General features: G+C 51.7%; 1 protein-coding gene across 1 annotated transcript; it reads right to left on the bottom strand.

Annotated features, from left to right (window-relative positions):
* Positions 1–744: 744 nt before the first annotated feature.
* On the bottom strand, positions 745–16,662 carry TMEM106A (transmembrane protein 106A). Its single transcript, XM_074940943.1, has 8 exons — positions 16,569–16,662; positions 8,281–8,520; positions 7,755–7,818; positions 7,067–7,226; positions 6,324–6,464; positions 5,822–5,865; positions 4,629–4,682; positions 745–2,727 (listed from the first exon to the last, which is right to left on the bottom strand). The coding sequence occupies exons 2-8, from the start codon at positions 8,498–8,500 to the stop codon at positions 2,607–2,609; spliced, it is 804 nt and encodes a 267-aa protein (XP_074797044.1). The 5' UTR covers positions 8,501–8,520; positions 16,569–16,662; the 3' UTR covers positions 745–2,606.
* Between the last annotated feature and the right edge of the window lie 2,196 nt (positions 16,663–18,858).

Genomic DNA, 18,858 nt, shown 5'->3' with positions numbered 1-18,858 from the left:
AAGAGGCCAGATTCGAACCCACAGAAGCAACAGGCAGGGGAGAAGGATAGTTTTGTGCCTTAGGCATGTGAATGGGAGTCAGGAGATCTAGGTTCTGGTCCCAGCCTTGCCATTAACTCATTGCATGACTTCAGACAGGTCCCTTTCCTTTCAATTCCTTATCTGTAAAGCTGAAATAGTCACCCATCCCTTCCTCATGGGGTGGGTTATGATGAAAATGCACTGATGTACGTGAGGTGATCGGACACTGAAGAAAGGCCTGCAAATATAATTTGATCTCCGTGTGCTATATTTACAGCTAGAGAAACAACTGCCCTGTAGGAGGCTACGATGCACAACCCGCCGATGAGAGCAACTCCTGCCTCAGGCCTCCTGCAGAAAGTAGCTGCAAAACCCCTGATGGGTGCCCCGGACATTGCTCTCCTAGGGGGGATGCTCAGGATGCACTCTCATGGGGCCTTGGTTTTCCCATTTAAAACCTTCCTCCTCCCTTTTTAAGCCCTAATATGCAGTTTCAGAGTAACAGCCGTGTTAGTCTGTATTTGCAAAAAGAAAAGGAGTACTCGTGACACCTTAGAGACTAACCAATTTATTTGAGCATAAGCTTTTGTGAGCTACAGCTCACTTCATCGGATGCAGTGACTCCCACTGGCCAGCAGGGGTCATGTAACGCCACGAGGAGACTGATTTCCCCAGGGAATCAGGTCCCCCCCCCCTCCCCCCCAGCTCTCTCAGGAGTCGTCCCACCACAGATCATGAGGAGAAAGCACCACTCTGATTTTACAACGCCCTTTTTATTTGCGAACGGATTGATGCAGGCATGTAACAGGCACAGCCGTGCCAGAGCACAGCCAGCTCTCCACGACTGTGCCGGGGCAGAGACAGCAAGAAGAGAATAGAAGAGCAGGTGCAACAACACAGCAAATACAAACATACATTGAGAGACGATGGAGAAGGACAAGAGCCAACAGACAAGTGACGCTTTCAGAACGCAAGGTGCTTCCTCAGGCAGGGATTTAATCTATTGCAACCTTAATGGAACACATAAACAACCAGGAAAAGACATTTAATGATTAACGTGTGTCTGCTGAAATGTGCTAGTTTGGGAGCCCTGGAGACTGGACCTTTGGATCCACAGAGCAGGTAGATGAAAGGCAAGCTACAGCACACTGCCCTGCTGGGACCTCCAGGAAGGTCAGGCCCCTTGGCGTCTCAGCTGAGAGTGCCACCCCAGGGGCAAGGGTCTGGTGGACAGTGATTAGTTCTTTGCTGAGGCACAAAGGTTTCCTCTCCCAAGTACTCTGATGCGTGTTGCTTTTCCTACCATGTCTCACCTGGCTGGAGAGGTGTTTAGGGCAATGCTGGGCCGCTCCGGGTCAGATCATATGCCCAGCAATTTCTATACATCCATCCATCCAGGCAGAACGTGCCAGCCATTAGCAACGCTGGGATCTAAGGAGGGTGCTCACGCCCAGGGGTCTAGCAGGCAGTAACGTGAGTGTGCGTCCTCTGCCTGAGCTGTTCCTACAGCGAATGAGTCTGCACCCTACCAGTCTCTGGAGAGAGGGTGGAAGAGCAGCCAGGGATCCTCCCCTCATAGAAAATGCTACAAATAGGTATAAACGGCAGCTGTTGTTTCCTGGCATTTGCATGAACTGAGCTTTTCTTATCCAAGTAAGATTCCTGCCGCTTGTTAAAGTTCAACTCCTTAATACAGGAGCCCAGCAAATGGAATGTGCTGTGTGGAGAATGCATGATGGGCTCCTCACCTCCCTCTGCCCTCTGGGAAGTAGCAATCCCTCCCTCCCCTCCCGCCCTCCACGCTGCAAGGATACACTTGCTCTGGCACAGTTTGATCACTTTGGGTACAAGACAGACTGTGGCTGCTGCATCGATCTGGACTGCACAACCCTTCATGCGAGACAATCCCTCTGGTAGGATTAGGAAAAGCCAGGGAATGAACATACTTACCCAGCCTCCCTGGCAGAGGAACTTGGCCCAACATCCACTACACCACCCTTACCTCTCTCTGTGCAAACCAGGCATAGTTTCAGCACATTATTCAGAGCTTGTTATTTAAGAGCCAGAGGTTCTTAGATGTCAGTTGAAACTGGGTTTCTCCCTGCTTTGCAGAGCTGGGGGTGTAATTGCAATCCAAGAATCACTAGGAGAGGCACTCTTCAGCCAAGAGCGTCCACACCACAGGGCACAGGCACAAAAATGTTATTTGGCAGGAAGAGCTGATTTGACCAACAAGTAATGCCTCCCCTAGTGAAATACTGCACAGGATAAGGTAGCTAACAACCTAGCAGAGTTCTCTGAATCAGCTAATACAACAATTTCCCTATACAGTGTATAATCTGCTGACACCAACCACCATACAAGTTACAAATGGGAATTGCAAACTCAGAGCAGCATGTTCCAAGTTCATGAAATTTTGTCAGTCTGTGACCAGGAGACAGCAGCAGATTGAAAGTCTCCTCCCAAGGGAGAGCCAAATGTCCTGTTTAAAATCACAGTGGCTTGGAGGAGAAGCCCCTGGAGTTGCTATGTCCCTGGTACAACTTGCCTTTGCGACAGGAGAATGTCATCGTCCAGTGACTCTGTCATGGTGGGCGGTGGTACAGCGGGTGAGGCAGCGTTGCATTCCCTCTACAGTCCACATACTGGTAGCTCTCAAAAGCCAGCTGCTCCGAGTGGCACAGGTATGAGCAGGTCAGGGTGCCCCTGCAACGCACAGTCACAACAAGAATCCATTTTACTTGAACTATAGAGAGATTTGAAAGCACCAAGCTGCTTCTGCTGGGATTCACTTTAAGGAAAAGTTCCATTGTGGCCTTTCCCAACCACTCGGACAATTCTCGTCTTTCTTACTCTGCGGCTCCAAACCACTCGCACCACAAGTCCAGGCCGAGCTGCCCCGTTTCACACATTTATAGGGGGGTCCCTCAGACTGCATTTATTTTTAAGGCAGCATTTAAGCGATCCCCCATCAGCAATCTGCAATATTCTTCTAACACAACCTTTAAAGCTGGACCCATTCACTGCTACGGCCTCTGCACCTCTGTGCTGCTCTGCCTGCTCCTTAAACGTCATGCCAAACAAACCGAGCACTTGCGCAGTCGAAGCGACAACGCACTGCGACAGCAGCACATACCTTCCCGTTCTGTTCTCAGGTGTTACAGCAAAGAACGGTTTGTACCCCACCATGCCAGGCAGCGCAGGGCTAACACCCCTGGGAAGTGGCACAACACAGAAGAGAGGCAGCAAAGGTCACCACTGAGTCACCTTCCGCCGCCTGCGAGTCCAGCAGATAGATGGCGTGGCTGCAGGAGCTGGGGCCGAGCACCAGCGCCACCGCAGGTGTTCACACCATCCTAATCGATACTCAGCCCCGTCAACACAGGTCTCAGTACAGAGGGGATACAGATTGTTTAACTGCTAGAGCAGACGGGCCAAACCATTCTCATCTCAGAATGCACCACAGGGACTTGGCCGCACTGTGTCTAAGTCAGTGGTTCTCAACCTATTTAACATTGTGGGCTGCACGTGCAGTCCACAATGCATTATGTGGGCCGCATCCAATACGACATGTATGGCCCCGAGGATGCCACATGGGCCACAGCGGAGAACCACACTCTAAGCCATGGTTCAAGAACAGTGTTGGAAATGGGTTTGTCATCACTGCTCCACTGGCAGCCAGACAGGAAACTGCTGTCAATGGCAGGTCAGTTTCTGGGTCATGTTACTGACCAACCCCTGGGAAGGATTGTGTGGGCCCACACTCACTCCCACCTCCATAGGAGGAGGAGGCAAAGCTTTCTTGGTTTGCCTGGTGTGGGCCATTCGCACTGGCCTATTCAAAATACAGCACAATTCATGTGCAGTCAAGCTGAGTGCAATGCCTTCAGGCCATCTTCCTGGCCAGGACCTCCCCTGCAGCCAGGATGTCTGCAGAAGAGAGAATGTGCTTTGTTCCTTCACACCCTGGTCTCACAGCCATCTGCGCATCTGGGGTCTTTGTTCAAATGCTAAAGACCTCAAGCACCAGTCTGAGTCACTCTGCCCCCACATGGTGGATGTACAGGATCTATCCTCTGGGGAACAGGCCAAGCTCATTCTCCCCCACACAGCCTGTACCATTCACCCCAGACACAGGTATAGCTGTTCCCAATGCAGGCTGAAACAGTACCACTGCACAAGTCACCTCACCAACCCTCTGGGTTTGCACTGCTGGAGCTCTCTGGGAGCTGAAGTCAGGGCGTGTTCCTCTGCACCAATAGCTTGGGTGACTTTCCCCTTAAAATTCAAATAACTGTTGCATCCAATGAAGTGAGCTGTAGCTCACGAAAGCTTATGCTCAAATAAATTGGTTAGTCTCTAAGGTGCCACAAGGACTCCTTTTCTTTTTGCGAATACAGACTAACACGGCTGCTACTCTGAAATAACTGTTACACACCCACGCCAATAGTTGCAAACCTACCTGAGGAAAGACTAATTAAAACTTCAAACAGTCTTGGTCTCTGAAAACACTAATATGAAGGGAAATTCAGATTGCCTCAGTGAGGAATGTTTGGGACAGCGCAGATCAACAGCGAGTGATTTGCTTTTAACCAGATGCCACTTACTGTAAGTGCAGTAGAACGTTGTGGACTTTAATTTTGATCCAGGTGCAGATGTTGCTTAGAAGACAGAAAATAGAGAATTAATTTTGCAGTACAATGTTTTCATCACACAAAACCCGTCTGCACCACAGAGCAACCCAGGCCTGGGGAGAAAGCGCAAGCTTCTCCTAAGTACTTCTCTGATCAGGTCTACACTTGGAAAGCTTTGCCTGTGTGGTTGGACTGATCGGCTTACTTGGCAAAGCACTCCTTGTATGGACGCTGCTTATACTGGCAAAGCATATTCCTTTAAACCTTTAACTGACAAAGCTTATTCCAGGCACGCCCCCCTCTCCTCCTTGAGCAAGATAAGCTATACTAGTGAAAGTGCCATTTTGCCATTATAACTGCATCTACATTAGGAGCTTTTACCGATGCAGCTGATTTGGTCAGAGATCAGACCCCCGACAGACACAGCTATGCAGTAGAAGTTTGTAGTGTAGACATGATACCCTCCCTGCAAATGCATCAAGCAAAACAAGATGGGAGAATTCACATTCCGGCAACACCTAGTATCTTCCCCCACCATGGGCAGAGCAGGAAACAGATCGCATGAGATGCCTGTGGAGAATCACCAAACTGCTCATTCATAGAGATTGGGGGTGGTAGATACACTTAACTGCACACAGATGGACTAATCTGTATCAGGCATTTCCAAACCAGATTGATTAATCTGTGGGGGGTATTAGAGTTGAAAGTTATACAGTCTTGTCAGTTGCAGGCTGGGAAAACATTTAATGCAGAAGAACTAGAAAGGAATAGGAAGGGGGACAAGGATAGCTCCGTGGTTTAAGCATTGGCCTGCTAAACCCAGGGTTGTGAGTTCAATCCTTGAGGGGGCCATTTAGGGATCTAGGGCAAAAATTGGGGATTGGTCCTGTTTTGAGCAGGGGGTTGGACTAGATGACCTCCTGAGGTCCCCTTCCAACCCTGATATTCTATGATTCTATGAATTTAAACTGGACATGTTGGGTTTCTGTCCCCACATGATTACACATATGAAACTCAAAAGGACACATTCTCAGCTGCACTGCAGGGTCAGACAGAAAGAGGCTATGGCCCAAGTTATACATTTATGCCAGACTGCCCTTGAGAAAAGCCCAGAAACATTAATGCTACTTACCAGCCAGGAAAGTAAGTCTCTGAGAAATACTTACTAGGTATTATAGTCCTGTATAAGACTGGAGACCGTATAATATATCTGCAAGTAAAACAGAAGAGTTAGTTGGAGATTTACAGTGATTACAGTAACCATGTACAGGTGCAGCCCAGTGATCTGAGCACACAAAGAGTTAAAGATTATCCCATCAATTCCACACAGCTCAGAGCCAGTATTTAAAATCCAATCCACACTGTGTTGCGACCAAGTTACAACATGGCAGATCTCGACATAGTTACAATATACAACATGAACCTGTGCAGGAAACACCCATATGAGGCTTCAGGATTCGGTCTTTTGCCTCCCCTGTCTGCTAAGTACTGGCCGGGGCCAGCAGGTGAATGGGCACCTGGAAAGACAGGAATGGGGGTGGGGGGTGAAGGGACTCTCTGCCCCTGGGGCAATAGAAATACAAGGCAACAGAGAAGGGGACCACTATCTCTCCCCACCCAAAGGGGGCCAGACCTTTTGACTGGGCAGCAAGAGGCAGCAGTACCCACCTGGCCGCTGCGCAAAGGGCCGATATTCAGGAGGTTCTTCTTGGTGGTTTTCCCTATCACCAGGGACAGGTGTAAGACCTCAATGTCCAGTTGGGTGACAGTGACTGGGTAGAAGTTGTTGTTGGTTACATTCAACACATTCTAAGGAGAGAGACAAACTCAGCCTGAAGCTCTCACACAGCGAGGGTAACGCATGTGCTCGATTTCCGTGCAGTGACCTTGCAGCACCACAGCCCTGCAAACGCCAGTCCTCAGACACTCATAGCTTGGCCGTGGCAATTCCCCTCTGCTGAGGATTGGCCCAAGGAAACACCCAAGATCACGTTTGGGTGAGAGTCACTGGCTCTTTAAGTTACAGAAGCAAAACCCCTCACCTGCCCCAGAGCTGCTCTGGGAATCACTTGCTCCCTGCTCTGCTCCCTGTCCCACACATTCATGGCTGGGCTGAAAGCGGAGGAAAGATACAACACACAGCGACAAACAATTCCCAACATTTGTTACATAGTCAGCTCACTTCCACCCGGCAGCACCTCCTGCCCCATCACACACTGCTCCACCAACATGCCTCATTTCTGACTGGCCACTCCAGTCTTGCCTGCTGTCCCACTATGCGCACACAGCTCTGCCAACTAGCTCACTACTGACCTGCCGCGCTATCTCCGAGACTTAGAAGTGAGCCAAGCTATGGATTGATAATGGGATATGAGCTCAATGTCACCGTACGCGCTGAGCTGAGAACTCACTGTCATGTTGAGATCGATACTGGAAATGGTGGAATTAAAGGCAATGGAGGAGGCATTCAGCCCTGCGGGCTGCACAGCGATGGAGCGAGGGAACAGGAAGAATATGATGAGAGATGACATCAGCAGGCAAATCGTCACAGCAAGGGACACATAGAGCTTCCTGCAAGACAGCATCAAAGGACCATAACTGCAACAGTGGCCTAGCACTGCCTGCAGCACTGGCCTAGGCTAGAGCCCTGTCTCTACGGGGTTGGACAAGCACAGGAGGGAGTGAGCGCCAGCTCAGACGCAGGGAGCACCAAGACATGAGGGCCTGCGAAGGGATTGTGTAGTAGCCAGTGGTAGCAAGTTCACCTTGGGGCCAGAAGGGGGTGGGTTTCAGACCCAGAAACATGCTGCTTGTCACTGCTGGAAGTTAGCAGTCCCACGTGGCACTTTTCAAACAGAACTAGCCCAGAATCCCAGCCCACAGTCCCTCCTGCATGAAGAACTGCTAGTACAGCCCACAGCCAACACAGAACAGATGCCCTGCAGGCACCAAACCCACTGCAGCGCGGGGCCCAATGAGAAACAAAGCTTTTAAATGAACTTCTGCAAACAGATTCCTCATGTAATGCTGTGCACCCTAGCTGCATACATTTAAACGCAGTCAGAGCATTAAAAGAATAGTGGAGAAACAGGACTTTACGTTCGTCTGGGCTTCAGCCTCTGGTCACCATATGGAATCAGAGCCACCAACTGCTTCTCTTGCTCTGAAAGACAGAAGATAAGAGGTGCAGGTCAGAAGAGGTGCATTGCACTGCGTGCAGTAGTGAACAGGGCACATCAGGCTGCAGAGCACCACACTGCAGTTTAGGGCCTATCAGCATTCTCGTTACAAATGCTGCTCCGTTCAGAGGGATGCAGGGATCTAACTCAAATAACCCTTGTTGGCTTCAACCTAACATAGAGACAGACTGAGCTTTGCTCACATAGGGCTGCATGGATCTTTCCAACAGCCCCAGTCTTGCACTGATTAACACAAGATGGAGCCAATTGCAGGCTCTCTCTTTAGTACAGAGATGGAGATTGCAGGTCACAGCATGCAGTGCTCCATCCTGACTGGTGTTCCATAGGGCGCAGAGCTGAGTGAGAAGCAACAAGCAGAGGTCAGATTGGTGAAGTGCCTGGAAAGGCTGAAAACCACTGACCAAGCACACACAAGAGCCACCTACCCCGGGGGATTCTTCCCGTTCCCTGGCACGTTGGGCAGTTGATGCAGCCCCGACTCACAGTGCCTACACAGGGCATGCAGGATGCGGCAGAGTCTCCTCCATTGATAGTGCCATAATTGGTGACTTCATCCTCACCAGCCGATTTCCTGCACAGAATCGATTTCTCTCCCCTCTCCTTCTGGACAGAGACCTTCCAGAACTGGGAAAACGTTTCACCCATAGTTGAAAGAGAGTTTTTCACTAGATCCAAAAACAAAAACATTCCAGAAAAAACGTCTCTTTACTGATCAGTCCTGCTAACTCTTGTGTTTTTAATAGCAAATATTGCAATAGTTGGAGTACTTCCTAAAGCCCCACGTCCTGGAGTCATGGGAATGTGTCAGAATCTCAGCCTTCAATTTAAAAAAATGAAAAGTAAGTTTTTTCTAGTCCAAATGGTTACAGGGGAAAACTTAACTCGAGCGTGAGCTAATGGCTACAAAAACAGAAGGTAAATAAAAAGAACCCAATGTGTTTTGGTTTTTCTAATCTCATTAATTTTGGGGGTCTGACTCATGAATTTTTGAATTCTTGCGGGTGGCAACACTTCAAAAATCTACAAGTAACAATTCCCAGGTTCTTTCCATATGTCAGATCACTCACCCTATTGGCAGCGAGAATACTGTGCACACACGCATGCGCTCACTTTTGAATGCATCAACCCCTCACCAAACTTAACCTTACTAAACACATGCCTAATTAAAATCAGATCAGTGTTTGTCTCTCCCTTTTGTTTAAACCAGAATGACTTCTCAGATCTTCTTCCTAGCTCACTGCAGCCCCTTGCAATCAGAAACTCGTGAATCAGCTCTTGCAATGAGCCAGGCTTATTATTAAAGAGCGTTTGCAACTAAAGAAGAAAAATAGCAGAAGTGAAAGAACAATATTCTACCACCAGACCATCTGATTGCAGCTTCCTCCATGATGTCATCTGCTGACAGAAAGGAGAGAGGATTGCTGCCTAGTCGAGGCAGTCTAGCTTTAATGACTGAGACACAGGCTGCTTCTCAACAGAAAGGGCCTAAAGGAAGACTAACTGCACTCACCTAGAAAGTTAAGAGGCTGGACGTAAAGAACCACTCCTGATTCTTGCTTGAAACATGTGCTGGAGAAAAGAACTTGGGGATGGGGCACAACACCCACAGACACATCTAGATCTTTCCTTTAGTCCCCAGACCAGTGCTGCTGAGCTCAGCATCAGAGTCTAGCAAACTCCAGAAGCCACTTATCTTTATCACATGGAGGCAAGTAGTGATATTCCTGGGTGACAAAGGAAGCCTCTGGACTTCATTAAAGTAAGGAGGTAAGATAATCACTGCAGCACTGCTGATTTGATCACAGGGTCACAAGGTTTCAGAGTAGCAGCCGTGTTAGTCTGTATCCGTAAAAAGAACAGGAAGACTTGTGGCACCTTAGAGACTAACAAATTTATTAGAGCATAAGCTTTCATGAGCTACATCCGATGAAGTGAGCTGTAGCTCACAAAAGCTTATACTCTAATAAATTTGTTAGTCTCTAAGGTGCCACAAGTCCTCCTTTTCTTTTAGGGTCACAAGGGGATCTCCCCACAACAGCTCCCTGACACCCCATTTGCTGAGTTACTGCATCCACTGAGCATCCAACCCTTTTGCAACCCTGCAGCTTGGAAGGCTGAGGGGGAGACCATGGGCTCTGATGCCAAAAAATTCCAGTGACTCTGCGATTTTTGATCCCAGGCTTTTCTGCTACGGACCCATCCCCTAGCTCTGCAGCTTCCTTTGGAGAGCTAGACAGGGGTTCTCAAACTTCATTGCACCATGACCCCCTTCTGACAACAAAAATTACTACATGACTCCAGACAGGAGGGGGCCAGAGCCTGAGCCCCCCGACCCTGGGCAGAGTTGGGGGGGCAGAGCCCTGCCACCCCAGGCTCCAGCCCTCTGGCTTCAGCTTCAGTCCCAAGCGGCGGGGCCCAGCGAGCGTAACGCTGGCCCTGGTGACCCCATTAAAATGGGGTCGCAACCCACAGTTTGAGACCTGCTCAGCTAGAGGCTTCAAAGATTCCTCTAGCCAGTTTGGTCTCAGCCTCTTACCCTTGCAATTTTCCCCGTTAATACTTGCGCTTTGTTTTCCTGTTCCAGGAGTAAAAAATGAGGAGGAGGAGGAATTAAAGCGGTGGTTTTTCATCAACTGGGACAAAAGACTATAGGGGCTGGGAGACTCCTGCTGATGTCAAGGGAAAGCCAAGCATAAGGTAAACCCTTTCCTTTGCTAATTTGCAGTATATTAGGAGAACGGCACTCTTTAGCTGTGACTCTTCATTCCCAGTATAAAATTGCTCTTATATGCTTAACCCCTGAGGGAGAGGGCTTGGGCGGATGCGGTTTGCAAGATACATAAAGGTGGCCTAATAACGTATGTAGATAATCTGGGTGCTGGGAAGAAGCCACACTGACTGTGTAACTGCTATTATTTATACAGCACCACGTGTGTGCATGGCACTTTACAGACAAGAAAAGAGCAACTCCTTGATCAAAGAACAAAACCGAGTTTGAAGGATAGTGCTGGAAGCTGATAAACGAGTATCATTTCAAAAGGTCCAAAGCACTAACAGCTCGCTGCCTATCACAACAGACAAGTGCATCGCTAGCGATGCTGCGTGCAAATGCTAGGCCAAAGAGGCAAGAAAGCTTTGCTTGTTAAAAGCAACAACCTGGGTTGGAGTTAGTGAAGGCAGCTGTAAAAAATAAAAAAATAAAATATAATAAATGGAAGAAAGGGGAAGCTGATGGTAATGTATATAAATCAGAACTAAGGAACCGTAGAAAATCAATAAGGAAAACACAAGGAGAAATCTGTGGCCAGCAGAGTTAAGGACGGTAAGAAATTTTTTAAAATATATTAGCAAAAAGAATCCTGACAATGGTATTGGTCCATTGATAGATGGAAACAGTAAAACTATCAGTAATAATGCAGAAAGGCAGAAGTTTTGGATAAATATTTCCGTTCTGTATTTGGCAGGAAAAAAAACAAATGGTGCAGTCTCTTCCTAGAGTGATGATAACACACTTTTCATTCCACTAAATATCTCTGGAGGATGTTAAACAGAATCTACTAAAATCAGAGATTTTTAAACCAGCAGGTCCAGATGACTTACATCCAAGATTTTAAAAGAGCTGCTGAGGAGCTCTCTGGACTCTGAATGAGTATTTTCCGTAAATCTTGGAGCACCACGGAAGTTCCAGAAGACTGGAAGAAAGCTAATGTTGTGCCAATTTTTAAAAACAGTAAATGGGATGACTTGAGTAATTATAGGCATGTCAATCTCACATGGATACTGGGCAAGATAATGGAGCTGCTGATATGGAACTCAATTAATAAAGATTTAAAGGAGGGTAATGTAATTAATGCCAGTCACTATGGGTTTCTAGAAAGTAGATCCTGTCAAACTAACTTGGTATCTTTTTTTGACAAGATAATAAGTTTGGTAGATAAAGGTAACGGTGTTGACACAATATACTTAAGACTTCTGCAAGGTGTTTGGCTTGGTATCACACGACATTTTGATTAAAAAAAACTAACAATATAAAATGAACACGGCACACATTACATGGATTAAAAACTGGTTAACTGATAGATTTCAAAATGGGAATGTAAACAGGGAATCGTCATCAAGCAGGTGAGTTTCCTGTGGGGTCCTACAGAGATTGATTTTTTGCCCTAAGCTATTTAACATTTTTATCAATGACCTGGAAGAAAACATAAAATAATCACTGATTAAGTTATTTACCAAAAATTGGGAGAGCGGTAAATAATGAAGTGGGCAAGTCACTGATTCAGAACAATTTAGATCACTTGGCCAACTAGGTGAAAGCAAACAATGTGTTTTAATACAGATAAATAGAAACGTATCCATCTGAAAACAAAGAACGTAGGCCATACTAACAGGATGGGGAACTATATGCTGGAAAGCAGTAACTGAAAAATATTTGGGGAGGCATCATGCTGGACTGCTGCTGGAATACTGTGTCCAGGTCTGGTGCCCACAATTCAAGGACATTGATAAATTGGAGAGGGTTCAAAGAAGAGCCACAAGAATAATTAAAGGACTAGAAATGCTGCCTTACAATGACAGACTCAAGCAGCTCATTATTCAGCTTAACAAAGAGAAGGTTAAGGGGTGACTTGATTACAGTTTAGAAGAAGTTACACAGGAATAGAAATTTGATAATGGGCTCTTCAATGTAGAAGACAAAGGTCTAACGTGATCCAATGGCTGGAAGTTGAAGCTAGACAAATTCAGACTGGAAATAAGGTATGTGTTATTAACAGTGAGGTTTCAGAGTAACAGCCGTGTTAGTCTGTATTCGTAAAAAGAAAAAAGAAAAGGAGTACTTGTGGCACCTTAGAGACTAACCAGTTTATTTGAGCATGAGCTTTCGTGAGCTACAGCTCACTTCATCGGATGCATAGCATATCGTGGAAACTGGAACAATTTACCAAGGGTCGTGGTGGATTCTCCATCACTGACCATTTTTAAATAGAGACTGGATGTTTTTCTAGAAGATCTGCTCTAGGAATTATTGTGGGGAAGTTCTCTGGCCTGTGTTATGCAGGAGATCAGACCAGATGGTCACTGTGGTCCCATCTGGCCTTGGAATCTATGGATTACTGGCCTCCAGGAGAGCTGAGGCTAGGTATAGCAGAAGCCCCATAGGAGGTAACCCTGCTTCCCCAAGAGGGAGATTGTGTCTGGGTTTGGGAACTTGTGCCATGACTTCCGTTCAGTTCTCTCAGTCACACAGGGTTTCCTCGGGACGAGCAGTAAAGGGGTTTGAACTCCAGGGTGGTTTGGCAGGGATGACACAGCTTTACACATCCAAGGGTGCCATTCACACCTCTGCAGTGCCTACTAAACACACTGCCATTCGCTTGCCTGGTTAGTATTGAACATCTGCCCCTCCATTTGCAAAAGTACAGTCCTGGTAGGCCGCCCCAGCACCTGTGCCATTCGCTCCCCTGTTCCACTGTGGTGTTTGTGAGCTTCCACAAGTGGCTAGGAAGGAGCAGGACCCCTTTTCACAGGGGCCTAGGGAGTGGGGGTTTGCATGAGATCTTTCAAGCTAAGCCCTTTTATTTGTGATATGTTTCCTGCTGACATGGCTCATCAGTTTCCTGCTTGCTTAGGAGCCAGTTTCAGTGCTTTCGAACAGGGCTATGTCATTTCCTTCTGGCCCTATGGGGTTGGGGGAACAGGTAACAGATTTTGGGGTTGGATTTACCTGGCAGAGATCCCCCACAACTGGCTCCGTGCATGGGGAAAAGGGCACCAGTGTATTGGAGGCTGGAGGTGCCTCTATGAGAGGAGCACATTACAAGTACTGTGGAAGGGAGCTGGGGGTACAGGTATTGGGGGCAGTGCTGGGGTCCCCCTCAGGGCAGGGCCTCCATGGCTGGCTGTACCTGGGGGTGTCTGTGGCAGGGAGCTGGGGGTACATGTAATGGGAGGCAGTGCTGGGGCCCCCTCACAGGGCAGGGCCCCCTTGGCTGGCTGGGCCTGGGGCTACATGTAATGGGGGGCAGTGCTGGGGCCCCCCACACGGGGCAGGGCCCCCATGGCTGGCTGGGCCTGGGGGTACATGTAATGGGGGGCAGTGCTGGGCACCCCCACAGGGCAGGGCCCCCATGGCTGGCTGGGCCGGGGGTACATGTAATGGGGGGCAGTGCTGGGGCCCCCCACACGGGGCAGGGCCCCCATGGCTGGCTGGGCCTGGGGGTACATGTAATGGGGGGCAGTGCTGGGGCCCCCTCACGGGGCAGGGCCCCCATGGCTGGCTGGGCCTGGGGGTACATGTAATGGGGGGCAGTGCTGGGGCCCCCTCACGGGGCAGGCCCCCATGGCTAGCTAGGCCTGGGGGTACATGTAATGGGGGGCAGTGCTGGGGCCCCCCCACAAGGCAGGGCCCCCATGGCTGGCTAGGCCTGGGGGTACATGTAATGGGGGGCAGTGCTGGGGCCCCCTCATGGGGCAGGCCCCCATGGCTGGCTGAGCCTGAGGGTACATGTAATGGGGGGCAGTGCTGGGGCCCCCCCACGGGGCAGGGCCCCCATGGCTGGCTAGGCCTGGGGGTACATGTAATGGGGGGCAGTGCTGGGGCCCCCTCACGGGGCAGGCCCCCATGGCTGGCTGGGTCTGGGGGTACATGTAATGGGGGGCAGTGCTGGGGCCCCCCCACAAGGCAGGGCCCCCATGGCTGGCTGGGCCTGGGGGAACATGTAATGGGGGGCAGTGCTGGGGCCCCCCACACGGGGCAGGGCCCCCATGGCTGGCTGGGCCTGGGGGAACATGTAATGGGGGGCAGTGCTGGGGCCCCCCACACGGGGCAGGGCCCCCATGGCTGGCTGGGCCTGGGGGTACATGTAATGGGGGGCAGTGCTGGGGCCCCCTCACGGGGCAGGGCCCCATGGCTGGCTGGGCCTGGGGGTACATGTAATGGGGGGCAGTGCTGGGGCCCCCTCATGGGGCAGGGCCCCATGGCTGGCTGGGCCTGGGGGTACATGTAATGGGGGGCAGTGCTGGGGCCCCCCCACAAGGCAGGGCCCCCATGGCTGGCTGAGCCTGAGGGTACATGTAATGGGGGGCAGTGCTGGGGCCCCCCCACGGGGCAAGGCCCCCATGGCTGGCTAGGCCTGGGGGTACATGTAATGGGGGGCAGTGCTGGGGCCCCCTCACGGGGCAGGGCCCCATGGCTAGCTAGGCCTGGGGGTACATGTAATGGGGGGCAGTGCTGGGGCCCCCCCACAAGGCAGGGCCCCCATGGCTGGCTGAGCCTGAGGGTACATGTAATGGGGGGCAGTGCTGGGGCCCCCCCACGGGGCAAGGCCCCCATGGCTGGCTAGGCCTGGGGGTACATGTAATGGGGGGCAGTGCTGGGGCCCCCTCACGGGGCAGGGCCCCATGGCTGGCTGGGCCTGGGGGTACATGTAATGGGGGGCAGTGCTGGGGCCCCCTCACGGGGCAGGCCCCCATGGCTAGCTAGGCCTGGGGGTACATGTAATGGGGGGCAGTGCTGGGGCCCCCCCACAAGGCAGGGCCCCCATGGCTGGCTAGGCCTGGGGGTACATGTAATGGGGGGCAGTGCTGGGGCCCCCCCACGGGGCAGGGCCCCCATGGCTGGCTGGGCCTGGGGGTACATGTAATGGGGGGCAGTGCTGGGGCCCCCTCACGGGGCAGGCCCCCATGGCTAGCTAGGCCTGGGGGTACATGTAATGGGGGGCAGTGCTGGGGCCCCCCCACAAGGCAGGGCCCCCATGGCTGGCTGAGCCTGAGGGTACATGTAATGGGGGGCAGTGCTGGGGCCCCCCCACGGGGCAGGGCCCCCATGGCTGGCTAGGCCTGGGGGTACATGTAATGGGGGGCAGTGCTGGGGCCCCCTCACGGGGCAGGGCCCCATGGCTGGCTGGGCCTGGGGGTACATGTAATGGGGGGCAGTGCTGGGGCCCCCCCACAAGGCAGGGCCCCCATGGCTGGCTAGGCCTGGGGGTACATGTAATGGGGGGCAGTGCTGGGGCCCCCCCACGGGGCAGGGCCCCCATGGCTGGCTGGGCCTGGGGGTACATGTAATGGGGGGCAGTGCTGGGGCCCCCTCACGGGGCAGGCCCCCATGGCTAGCTAGGCCTGGGGGTACATGTAATGGGGGGCAGTGCTGGGGCCCCCCCACAAGGCAGGGCCCCCATGGCTGGCTGAGCCTGAGGGTACATGTAATGGGGGGCAGTGCTGGGGCCCCCCCACGGGGCAGGGCCCCCATGGCTGGCTAGGCCTGGGGGTACATGTAATGGGGGGCAGTGCTGCGGCCCCCTCACGGGGCAGGGCCCCATGGCTGGCTGGGCCTGGGGGTACATGTAATGGGGGGCAGTGCTGGGGCCCCCTCACGGGGCAGGCCCCCATGGCTGGCTAGGCCTGGGGGTACATGTAATGGGGGGCAGTGCTGGGGCCCCCTCACGGGGCAGGGCCCCATGGCTGGCTGGGCCTGGGGGTACATGTAATGGGGGGCAGTGCTGGGGCCCCCTCACGGGGCTGGCCCCCATGGCTAGCTAGGCCTGGGGGTACATGTAATGGGGGGCAGTGCTGGGGCCCCCCCACGGGGCAGGCCCCCATGGCTGGCTAGGCCTAGGGGAACACCGGGGAAGGAGGCGAAACACAGGCGGGGGGCGGCCGGGCCGCTCGGGGGTCCCCCCGCCCCGCGAGGGCCCGGGGCCCGGTCTCTTACCCCGGCGGCGGCTCCTCCGGCCCGCGGCGGCGGCAGCAGCCGAGCCAGCCCCGCGGGGGAGCGGGGCAAAGCGGAACCAAACGCGCCTCCGGCCGGGGGCGGGGCGGGGCGGGGCGGCCTCTCCCCGCCGCTGCCGGCAGGTGCGGCTCGGCCCCGGCCTGCCCCGCCCGGGCCCCCCGCGCCGGACCGGCGCCCCGGGGCCACGGGGCCGCACCCCGCCCGGCCTGCGCGCGGACGGGGCGTTAGCGGGGCAGACACGGGCTGCGCCCGGGGGGCCTGCGGGGTTCGTCCCCCCCGCCCCGGCCCGGGGCGCCGGAACGGGTCAGACCCACGGTCCGTCCGGCCCAGCGCCCCGCCAGCGGCCGGCGCCGGGAGCCCCGGAGGGAGCGAGCGGAACCGGGACTCGCCCAGCGATCTATCCCCTGGCGCCCAGCCCTGGCAGACAGAGGCTAGGGCCAGCATTCTTGCCTCTCCTGGCTACTGGCCCTTGATGGACCGATCCTCCATAAACTTATCTGGTTTCTTTTTGAACCCTCTTAAGTCTTGGCTTTCACATCCTCTGGCAAGGAGTTCCACAGGTTAACGGGGTGTGTGTGCTGAGAGCTATTGAACCAAACGGGTTCCAGAGTAGCAGCCATGTTAGTCTGTATTCTCAAAACAAAAAGGAGTACTTATGGCACCTTAGAGACGAACCAATTTATTTGAGCATAAGCTTTCTATGCATCCAATGAAGTGAGCTGTAGCTCACGAAACCTTATGCTCAAATAAATTGGTTCATCTCTCAGGTGCCACAAGTACTCATTGAGCCAAACGGTAAACCCTGCATAGAACGGAAGCCACTTCAAGCCCAGGGGTGCAGCAGCACCCTCAATTCTAGCACGTATGGCCATTGCGTCCAATCACCCTTTGAAATCCCAGCCCCACCCTTGGATTTTACACAGCAGGAACAGGGCAGCTCTACAGCCCCTCTCAGCCCACTGCTGGCTTTCAGAAGTTTCCTTAAACCTGTGATCCACTTCCTCATCAAGTGGGCCCTTTGGAGGTGGAAATGTATTTCTGAAGTTGGGAGCAGGAAAGCATGCCGTTCTCCCACAGCAAGGCTGGGGGTGTTTTTGTGCAAGTGTACAGCAAAACTGTAGGCTTGTTAGGCTAGTGCCAGTGAGCAAACTGTGCCCTTTAACAGAAAAGAGAAGAAACTTTATACCTATATGCAGAATTCTGCACAGTAGCTAAGGGTGGTTTAACGTTGGTATTACCACCACTGACAGATTTAGAGCAGACTGCACAAAAATTTCACCAACAGTAGTGTCATAGGAAGATTGATGCTGGCTGAGAGAGGAGGATGTTTCAGGAAAGTTGAAACAGTAATTAAGTAGAAAGGGATAATACAAATAACTACCAAATGGATTTTACCTGCCAACATTACAAAAGGCTGGCAGAGCAGATCAGCACCTTTGGGTCCATTGTATGAAAATGTAATCCAGCAGGCACAGCTATGGTTCTGTTATGGCCACAATCACATTTCATTATTTTGGTGTTTAACATTGTCTACACAGGACTTTTAATCCCCTGCTCTGGCACTTCCCTAGCTGAAGCTCCCTCCCTATGACTGTAGAGAACTACTGGGAGTAGGATTAAAGGTGTCCTGTTTATACCACTATTATTCTACAAAACTGCCTCCAGCTGTGGAATTGCATAGAGGATTGTGCAACAGTGAGAAGTTTTAGGCTGTGTCACAGTCTACGGGGTCGCTGTTCTTACTTGATTGGCTCAGGGCCTCAGCATGCCTTTGAACAGTGGTTACAGCTCAACAGAACTATGATAAAAGTCGAACAGCAGCACTTTCAACCAGAACAGTAGCAACAGAATGAGGAAATGAACCAAGATGTCCACTTAAATCACAGCTAGGAGTAAGAAGTTTGGTTCAGACTACAGCTGCAGAATCATAATGCTCAGCAGCTCCATAGAAACATTAGTTAAGTCACCTCAACATCTTTAACCTTGCTGTATTTATCCCCTTATGTGTCAAAGAGATTGCATAAGAGCCCTCACCAAAGCTGTGCCAAAACTGGAATTGTTCAGATGCTTTGTTCCATACTTCTTGGTCTCAACCCTGCTACCTAACATAAATGAACTTTCTTGATAAGTAATCTGCATAGTAGGACAGTCAATCACTAGTTAAGTGAAAGGAAAAAAAAAAAAAAACAAAGTATCCTACTAGTTCATATCAGAAATGTACTTGTCACCCCCATTGTGTCACTGCAAGGCTACCAAGTGCACTTTAAGAGTT

The sequence above is a fragment of the Natator depressus genome, chromosome 27 (genome assembly GCF_965152275.1).
Source record: "Natator depressus isolate rNatDep1 chromosome 27, rNatDep2.hap1, whole genome shotgun sequence".
In the NCBI taxonomy this organism is placed as follows: domain Eukaryota; kingdom Metazoa; phylum Chordata; order Testudines; family Cheloniidae; genus Natator; species Natator depressus.
Note: the sequence above shows the minus strand (reverse complement) of the source record. Positions and strands in the feature narration are given on the sequence as shown.